General features: G+C 38.8%; 1 protein-coding gene across 1 annotated transcript in view; it reads right to left on the bottom strand.

Annotated features, from left to right (window-relative positions):
• The window catches only part of LOC123740017 (uncharacterized), a 53,395-nt gene that overhangs the window by 6,142 nt on the left and 36,928 nt on the right, over nt 1–10,325 (bottom strand). Inside the window, exons 14-20 of the mRNA XM_082972980.1 lie at nt 8,942–9,393; nt 6,374–6,553; nt 5,943–6,008; nt 4,585–4,665; nt 4,407–4,490; nt 987–1,070; nt 591–674 (exon numbers count right to left, since the gene is read on the bottom strand). Of these exons, the coding sequence (XP_082829106.1) occupies nt 591–674; nt 987–1,070; nt 4,407–4,490; nt 4,585–4,665; nt 5,943–6,008; nt 6,374–6,553; nt 8,942–9,393 (1,031 nt within the window). The remainder of the gene's footprint in view (nt 1–590; nt 675–986; nt 1,071–4,406; nt 4,491–4,584; nt 4,666–5,942; nt 6,009–6,373; nt 6,554–8,941; nt 9,394–10,325) is intronic.

Genomic DNA, 10,325 nt, shown 5'->3' with positions numbered 1-10,325 from the left:
CTGCTGTAATGTTTTATGATTCAGACTTACTGCTGTATTACTGCAGTACTGTTTTATGATTCAGACTTACTGCTGTATAACTACAGTACTGTTTTATGATTCAGACTTACTGCTGTATTACTGCTGTAATGTTTTATGATTCAGACTTACTGCTGTATTACTGCTGTAATGTTTTATGATTCAGACTTACTGCAGTATTACTGCTGTAATGTTTTATGATTCAGACTTACTGCTGTATTACTGCTGTAATGTTTTATGATTCAGACTTACTGCTGTATTACTGCAGTACTGTTTTATGATTCAGACTTACTGCTGTATAACTACAGTACTGTTTTATGATTCAGACTTACTGCTGTATTACTGCTGTAATGTTTTATGATTCAGACTTACTGCTGTATTACTGCTGTAATGTTTTATGATTCAGACTTACTGCAGTATTACTGCTGTAATGTTTTATGATTCAGACTTACTGCTGTATTACTGCTGTAATGTTTTATGATTCAGACTTACTGCTGTATTACTGCTGTAATGTTTTATGATTCAGACTTACTGCTGTATTACTGCAGTACTGTTTTATGATTCAGACTTACTCCAGGTCACTGAGTGATGTCATCTGAGGTAAGACAGCAGCCAGACTCTCAGCACCCCCGTCAGATATCACATTACTGTACAGACTGGACAATAGACAGGATTAGACCATCAGATTACAGACTGGACAATAGACAGGATTAGACCATCAGATTACAGACTGGAGAATAGACAGGATTAGACCATCAGATTACAGACTGGAGAATAGACAGGATTAGACCATCAGATTATAGACTGGAGAATAGACAGTGTGTGAATGTGTGTGAATGTGTGTGTGTGTGTGTGTGTGTGTGTGTGTGTGTGTGTGTGTGTGTGTGTGTGTGTGTGTGTGTGTGTACCTGAGACAGTGCAGTGAGGAGAGGGTAGACAGGGGTGTGTGTGTGTGTGTGTGTGTGTACCTGAGACAGTGCAGTGAGGAGAGGGTAGACAGGGCAGGAGCCAGACTCCCTATTCCCTGGTCTCCTATACAGTTCTGGGACAGACTGAGAGAGGAGAAGAGGAGGAGAGGAGAAGAGAGGAGGGGAGGAGAAATGAGAGGAGAGGAGAGGAGGAGAAAGGAGGAGAGACCATAAATATATATATATATTTTTTTTACATTTTAGTCATTTTTTTCTCCGTACTGGCCCCCCGTGGGAATCGAACCCACAACCCTGGCGTTGCAAACACCATGCTCTACCAACTGAGCCACAGGGAAGACCATGTGGTTCACAAAAGCACAGTAACTGACTGAATGGTATTGCAGATAGATATTATCTCGTTCAGAGGTCACCAACCTTTTCTGGGTCATAATGTCCCTAGATAACCCCTCTCCTCCTTTAAAGGTGTTATAAAGGTGTTATAAAGGTGGTTAAGGTGATATAAAGGTGGTTAAGGTGATATAAAGGTGTTTAAGGTGTTATATAGGTGTTTAAGGTGTTTAAGGTGTTAAAGGTGTTAAAGGTGTTATAAAGGTGTTTAAGGTGTTAAAGGTGATATAAAGGTGTTTAAGGTGTTATATAGGTGTTAAAGGTGTTAACAACGTTTAAAACCATGAATAGAGCAAAGAGCTGCTGTTTTAATGAGTAAGTTCATGTTATTATGTGGCACTGTGACCACTTTATAACACCTATATACCACCTTTAACACCTTTAACACCTTTATACACCTTTAACACCTTTAACACCTTTATAACACCTTTAACACCTTTAACACCTTTATAACACCTTTAACACCTGTATAACACCTTTAACACCTGTATAACACCTTTAACACCTGTATAACACCTTTATAACACCTTTATAACACCTAAAAACGCCTTTACACCACATTTAACACCTTTATATCACCTTTATAACACCTTTAACACCTTTACTGTATAAGACCTTTATTACACCTTTAACACCTTTAACGCATTTAATGCCGTTATAACACCTTTAACACCTATATAACACCTTCAACACCTTAAACACCTTAAACATCTTAAACACCTTTAACGCATTTAACGCCTTTATAACACCTTAACACCTTTATAACACCATAACACCTTCAACACCTTAAACACCTTTAACGCATTTAACGCCTTTATAACACCTTCAACACCTTTAAGGTGTTAAAGGTGTTAAAGGTGTTATGGTGTTATAAAGGTGTTAAGGTGTTATAAAGGTGTTAAGGTGTTAAAGGTGTTATAAAGGTGTTAAGGTGTTATAAAGGTGTTAAGGTGTTAAAGGTGTTAAGGTGTTATAAAGGTGTTAAGGTGTTATAACGGTGTTTAAGGTGTTAAAGGTGTTATAAAGGTGTTAAGGTGTTATAACGGTGTTAAGGTGTTAAAGGTGTTAAAGGTGTTATAAAGGTGTTAAGGTGTTATAAAGGTGTTAAAGGTGTTATAAAGGTGTTAAGGTGTTATAAAGGTGTTAAGGTGTTATAAAGGTGTTAAGGTGTTAAAGGTGTTAAGGTGTTATAAAGGTGTTAAGGTGTTATAACGGTGTTTAAGGTGTTAAAGGTGTTAAAGGTGTTAAGGTGTTAAAGGTGTTAAGGTGTTAAAGGTGTTAAGGTGTTATAAAGGTGTTAAGGTATTATAACGGTGTTTAAGGTGTTAAAGGTGGTATAAAGGTGTTAAAGGTGTTAAAGGTGGTATATAGGTGTTATAAAGTGGTCACAGTGCCACATAATAACATGAACTTACTCATTAAAACAGCAGCTCTTATTCTCTATTCATGGTTTTAAACGTTTTTCAATCTCACAGTGTCAACTAAGCTTTATCGTTGTTTTTTACAGATATGTTTGGTAATCTACTAGGAATGCCTTAGTGATGGCCAGCTTGGGGACCACTGATCTACAGAATAGAGAGCTCAGTGATGGACAGGCTGATCTAGAGAGAGGAGAGCTCAGTGATGGACAGGCTGATCTAGAGAGTAGAGAGCTCAGTGATGGACAGGCTGATCTAGAGACTAAAGAGCTCAGTGATGGACAGGCTGATCTAGAGACTAGAGAGCTCAGTGATGGACAGGCTGATCTAGAGACTAGAGAGCTCAGTGATGGACAGGCTGATCTAGAGACTAGAGAGCTCAGTGATGGACAGGCTGATCTAGAGAGCTCAGTGATGGACAGGCTGATCTAGAGACTAGAGAGCTCAGTGATGGACAGGCTGATCTAGAGAGCTCAGTGATGGACAGGCTGATCTAGAGAGTAGAGAGCTCAGTGATGGACAGGCTGATCTAGAGACTAGAGAGCTCAGTGATGGACAGGCTGATCTAGAGAGCTCAGTGATGGACAGGCTGATCTAGAGACTAGAGAGCTCAGTGATGGACAGGCTGATCTAGAGAGCTCAGTGATGGACAGGCTGATCTAGACAGTAGAGAGCTCAGTGATGGACAGGCTGATCTAGAGACTAGAGAGCTCAGTGATGGACAGGCTGATCTAGAGAGCTCAGTGATGGACAGGCTGATCTAGAGAGCTCAGTGATGGACAGGCTGATCTAGACAGTAGAGAGCTCAGTGATGGACAGGCTGATCTAGAGAGTAGAGAGCTCAGTGATGGACAGGCTGATCTAGAGACTAGAGAGCTCAGTGATGGACAGGCTGATCTAGAGACTAGAGAGCTCAGTGATGGACAGGCTGATCTAGAGAGAAGAGAGCTCAGTGATGGACAGGCTGATCTAGAGAATAGAGAGCTCAGTGATGGACAGGCTGATCTAGAGAGAAGAGAGCTCAGTGATGGACAGGCTGATCTAGAGAATAGAGAGCTCAGTGATGGACAGGCTGATCTAGAGACTAGAGAGCTCAGTGATGGACAGGCTGATCTAGAGAGCTCAGTGATGGACAGGCTGATCTAGAGACTAAAGAGCTCAGTGATGGACAGGCTGATCTAGAAAATAGAGAGCTCAGTGATGGACAGGCTGATCTAGAGAGCTCAGTGATGGACAGGCTGATCTAGAGAGCTCAGTGATGGACAGGCTGATCTAGAGAATAAAGAGCTCAGTGATGGACAGGCTGATCTAGAGAGCTCAGTGATGGACAGGCTGATCTAGAGAGCTCAGTGAAGGACAGGCTGATCTAGAGAGCTCAGTGATGGACAGGCTGATCTAGAGACTAGAGAGCTCAGTGATGGACAGGCTGATCTAGAGAGCTCAGTGATGGACAGGCTGATCTAGAGACTAGAGAGCTCAGTGATGGACAGGCTGATCTAGAGAGCTCAGTGATGGACAGGCTGATCTAGAGACTAGAGAGCTCAGTGATGGACAGGCTGATCTAGAGACTAGAGAGCTCAGTGATGGACAGGCTGATCTAGAGAGCTCAGTGATGGACAGGCTGATCTAGAGAGCTCAGTGTGAGGTTTCTTACTTGATAATCTGCAGAGAGGAGAGAGACACCACAGCTTCAGCCAGACCCTGAGCACCACTGTCCCCCAGCTTACTGTTCTCCAGACTGGAGAGGGAGACAGAGAGATTAGACCAACAGCATAATAAAGTCAAAGCTGTTGTCCCGTTGTCCTGTGGTCCATCAGTAGCGCTGTACTTACTCCAGGTGATGTAGACTGTGCAAGGCTGGCAGCAGCTCCAGGAGTTTAGGGAGAGCCAGAGGGCCATTCACTGGCCCCAACCTACACACACACACACACACACACTTTCTCAAACCAGTGGTAACTCTTGACTTATTACCTAGTCAAACCAGTGGTAACTCTTGACTTATTACCTAGTCAAACCAGTGGTAACTCTTGACTTATTACCTAGTCAAACCAGTGGTAACTCTTGACTTATTACCTAGTCAAACCAGTGGTAACTCTTGACTTATTACCTAGTCAAATCAGTGGTAACTCTTGACTTATTACCTAGTCAAACCAGTGGTAACTCTTGACTTATTACCTAGTCAAACCAGTGGTAACTCTTGACTTATTACCTAGTCAAACCAGTGGTAACTCTTGACTTATTACCTAGTCAAACCAGTGGTAACTCTTGACTTATTACCTAGTCAAACCAGTGGTAACTCTTGACTTATTATCTAGTCAAACCAGTGGTAACTCTTGACTTATTACCTAGTCAAACCAGTGGTAACTCTTGACTTATTACCTAGTCAAACCAGTGGTAACTCTTGACTTATTATCTAGTCAAACCAGTGGTAACTCTTGACTTATTACCTAGTCAAACCAGTGGTAACTCTTGACTTATTACCTAGTCAAACCAGTGGTAACTCTTGACTTATTACCTAGTCAAACCAGTGGTAACTCTTGACTTATTACCTAGTCAAACCAGTGGTAACTCTTGACTTATTACCTAGTCAAACCAGTGGTAACTCTTGACTTATTACCTAGTCAAACCAGTGGTAACTCTTGACTTATTACCTAGTCAAACCAGTGGTAACACTTGACTTATTACCTAGTCAAATCAAAGTGTATTGACTTATTACCTAGTCAGATCAAAGTGTATTGACTTATTACCTAGTGAAATCAAAGTGTATTGACTTATTACCTAGTCAGATCAAAGTGTATTGACTTATTACCTAGTCAAATGAAAGTGCATTGACTTATTACCTAGTCAAATGAAAGTGTATTGACTTATTACCTAGTCAGATCAAAGTGTATTGACTTATTACCTAGTCAGATCAAAGTGTATTGACTTATTACCTAGTCAAATCGAAGTGTATTGACTTATTACCTAGTGAAATCAAAGTGTATTGACTTATTACCTAGTGAAATCAAATCAAAGTGTATTGCCTTATTACCTAGTAAAATCAAAGTGTATTGACTTATTACCCAATCAAATCAAAGTGTATTGCCTTATTACCTAGTCAAATCAAAGTGTATTGACTTATTACCCAATCAAATCAAAGTGTATTGCCTTATTTCCCAGTGATAGTGATTGGTTGAATAACGATACTCACTCAAACTCCAGCTTGTGAAGATCTCTGACTGCAGGTATACCCTCCCCCAGGACCCCGTCTGATAGGCTGAAATGATGACGGACACATCGTCACGTTTTACAAACATACCAGGATGTTTATATGTGTGTGTATTGTATTGTATTGTATTGTATTGTATTGTATTGTATTGTATTGTATTGTATTGTATTGTATCGTATCGTATCGTATCGTACCGTACCGTATTGTATAGTAATGTATTGTATATATTGTATTGTATTGTATTGTATTGTATAGTATTGTATTGTATTGTATTGTATTGTATAGTATTGTATTGTATTGTAATGTATTGTATTGTATTGTATTGTATTGTATATATTGTATTGTATGTATTGTAGATGGTGCGTGTGTGTGTGTGTGTGTGTGTGTGTGTGTGTGTGTGTGTATTGGCGTACCTCTCAGACAGTCTCCTGCTTGTGTGTATGTTGACCAGTGTAGACAGGTGTTTTACATGGGACACCTGCGTGGCTCTGAAAGGGTTAAGGGTCAACTTAGACACAGCCGCTTTCAGAAGCTCCTCCTCCCCACTCTGCTCTAGCTCCTCCCACAGAGTGATGGTGTCAGCGATACACGCCCTGGGACACACGCACGCACGCACGCACGCACGCACGCACGCACGCACGCACGCACGCACGCACGCACGCACGCACACACACACACACACACACACACACACACACACACACACACACACACACACACACACACACACACGTTAGAGTCATGTTCAAAACACATTACAAGTTCTACATACTGAAGAGAGAGAACATCAGATCTATACTGTTCTAGATCTATACTGTAACAGATCTAAACTGTTCTAGATATATATTGTTCTAGATCTATACTGTAACAGATCTATACTGTTCTAGATCTATACTGTAACATATCTATACTGTTCTAGATATATACTGTAACAGATCTATACTGTTCTAGATCTATAATGTAACAGATATATACTGTAACAGATCTCTACTGTTCTAGATATGTAATGTAACATGTTTATACTGTTCTAGATATATAATGTAACAGATCTATACTGTTCTAGATCTATAATGTAACAGATCTATACTGTTCTAGATATATAATGTAACAGATCTATACTATTCTAGATACATACTGTAACAGATCTATACTGTTCAAGATATATAATGTAACAGATATATACTGTAACAGATCTATACTGTTCTAGATATATAATGTAACATATCTATACTGTTCTAGATCTATACTGTTCTAGATATATACTGTAACAGATCTACACTGTTCTAGATATATAATGTAACAGATATATACTGTTCTAGATATACTGTAACAGATCTATACTGCTCTAGATATATAATGTAACAGATATATACTGTAACAGATCTTTACTGTTCTAGATATATAATGTAACAGATCTATACTGTTCTAGATATATAATGTAACAGATCTATACTGTAACGGATCTATACTGTTCTAGATATATAATGTAACAGATCTATAGTGTTCTAGATATATACTGTAACATATCTATACTGTTCTAGATATATAATGTAACAGATATATACTGTTCTAGATATACAATGTAACAGATCTGTAACAGATCTATACTGTAACATATCTATACTGTTCTATATATATATATACACTGTAACAGATCTATACTGTTCTAGATATATAATGTAACATATATACTGTAACAGATCGATACTGTTCTAGATATATAATGTAACACATCTGTATCAGATCTATCAGTGTAACAGTACCAGTACCTGTATGAGTGTATGTTGTTGAGACCTGTCAGTAGTTTTAATCCTGTCATCCTCAGTCCTGTGTCCTCCAGCCCCAATCTATACTGTTCTAGATCTATACTGTAACAGATCTATACTGTTCTAGATCTATACTGTAACAGATCTAAACTGTTCTAGATCTATACTGTAACAGATCTATACTGTTCTAGATCTATACTGTAACATATATATACTGTTCTAGATATATACTGTAACAGATCTATACTGTTCTAGGTATATAATGTAACATATCTATACTGTTCTAGATGTGTAATGTAACATGTCTATACTGTTCTAGATATATAATGTAACAGATCTATACTGTTCTAGATCTATAATGTAACAGATCTATACTGTTCTAGATATATAATGTAACAGATCTATACTGTTCTAGATACATACTGTAACAGATCTATACTGTTCAACATATATAATGTAACAGATATATACTGTAACAGATCTCTACTGTTCTAGATATATACTGTAACAGATCTATACTGTTCTAGATATATAATGTAACATATCTATACTGTTCTAGATCTATACTGTTCTAGATATATACTGTAACAGATCTACACTGTTCTAGATATATAATGTAACAGATATATACTGTTCTAGATATATACTGTAACAGATCTATACTGCTCTAGATATATAATGTAACAGATCTACACTGTTCTAGATATATAATGTAACAGATATATACTGTTCTAGATATATACTGTAACAGATCTATACTGCTCTAGATATATAATGTAACAGATATATACTGTTCTAGATATACAATGTAACAGATCTGTAACAGATCTATACAGTAACATATCTATACTGTTCTATATATATATATATATATACACTGTAACAGATCTATACTGTTCTAGATATATAATGTAACATATATACTGTAACAGATCGATACTGTTCTAGATATATAATGTAACAGATCTGTATCAGATCTATCAGTGTAATAGTACCAGTACCTGTATGAGTGTATGTTGTTGAGACCTGTCAGTAGTTTTAATCCTGTCATCCTCAGTCCTGTGTCCTCCAGCCCCAATCTATACTGTTCTAGATCTATACTGTTCTAGATCTATACTGTAACAGATCTATACTGTAACAGATCTATACTGTAACAGATCTATACTGTTCTAGATCTATACTGTATCAGGTCTATCAGTGTAACAGTACCAGTACCTGTATGAGTGTATGTTGTTGAGACCTGTCAGTAGTTTTAATCCTGTCATCCTCAGTCCTGTGTCCTCCAGCCCCAGACAGAACCTCCTCCTCAGGGTTCTACACTGGTCCAAAAGGTTCCACACTACGAAGGTGTCAGCGGGGCACAGCGGAACCCCTTGGAACGACAGAACCTCAGGAAGGTTCCGTACCAGGTGTCTGACCAAGTGGACGTCGCCTGTCTCGTAAACACAGTGACACGCCTCCAGGAGTCGAGCGGGGCTCAGGTCGCCGTGGTGAAGGTTCTCCAGGTGTGAAATCACAGCGGCTCGCTTGGCCATCACCACTTTCATGGCGCCGGTATCCAGGGTGGCCAGATCCCGGAGTTCCGCCTTGTTCCGGAAAAGCAGCCCGACAGCGAATCGCTGAGCAAGGTCCAGACACTCTCCCTGAGGCCGTCGCCTCCCCCTGGGCTGCAGAGTAGAATAGAACAGAGTAGAGTAGAATAGAATAGAGTAGAGTAGAAGAGAACAGAGTAGAGTAGAACAGAGTAGAGTAGAATAGAGTAGAGTAGAAGAGAACAGAGTAGAATAGAGTAGAACAGAGTAGAGTAGAATAGAGTAGAGTAGAACAGAGTAGAGTAGTATAGAACAGAGTAGAATAGAGTAGAGTAGAACAGAATAGAGTAGAGTAGAACAGAGTAGAGTAGAACAGAGTAGAATAGAGTAGAACAGAATAGAGTAGAATAGAACAGAGTAGAGTAGAACAGAGTAGAGTAGAATAGAGTAGAACAGAGTAGAATAGAATAGAGTAGAAATAGAATAGAGTAGAACAGAGTAGAGTAGAATAGAATAGAGTAGAATAGAGTAGAGTAGAACAGAATAGAGTAGAGTAGAACAGAATAGAGTAGAATAGAACAGAGTAGAGTAGAACAGAGTAGAATAGAACAGAGTAGAGTAGAATAGAGTAGAACAGAGTAGAATAGAATAGAGTAGAAATAGAATAGAGTAGAACAGAGTAGAGTAGAATAGAATAGAGTAGAATAGAGTAGAGTAGAACAGAGTAGAATAGAGTAGAATAGAACAGAGTAGAAATAGAATAGAGTAGAACAGAGTAGAATAGAGTAGAATAGAACAGAGTAGAATAGAGTAGAACAGAGTAGAGTAGAACAGAATAGAGTAGAATAGAGTAGAGTAGAACAGAGTAGAACAGAGTAGAATAGAACAGAGTAGAGTAGAGTAGAATAGAGTAGAACAGAGTAGAGTAGAGTACATTTACATGTTCGTCATTTAGCAGACACTCTTATCCAGAGCCACTTTCAGTCAATACATTAATCTCCAGATAGCTAGGTGGACCAGTCATATTCAGTACATTCATCTCCAGATAGCTAGGTGGACCAGTCATA

Source organism: Salmo salar, chromosome 03 (assembly GCF_965601325.2).
Source record: "Salmo salar chromosome 03, fSalSal1, whole genome shotgun sequence".
Lineage (NCBI taxonomy): Eukaryota > Metazoa > Chordata > Actinopteri > Salmoniformes > Salmonidae > Salmo > Salmo salar.
Note: the sequence above shows the minus strand (reverse complement) of the source record. Positions and strands in the feature narration are given on the sequence as shown.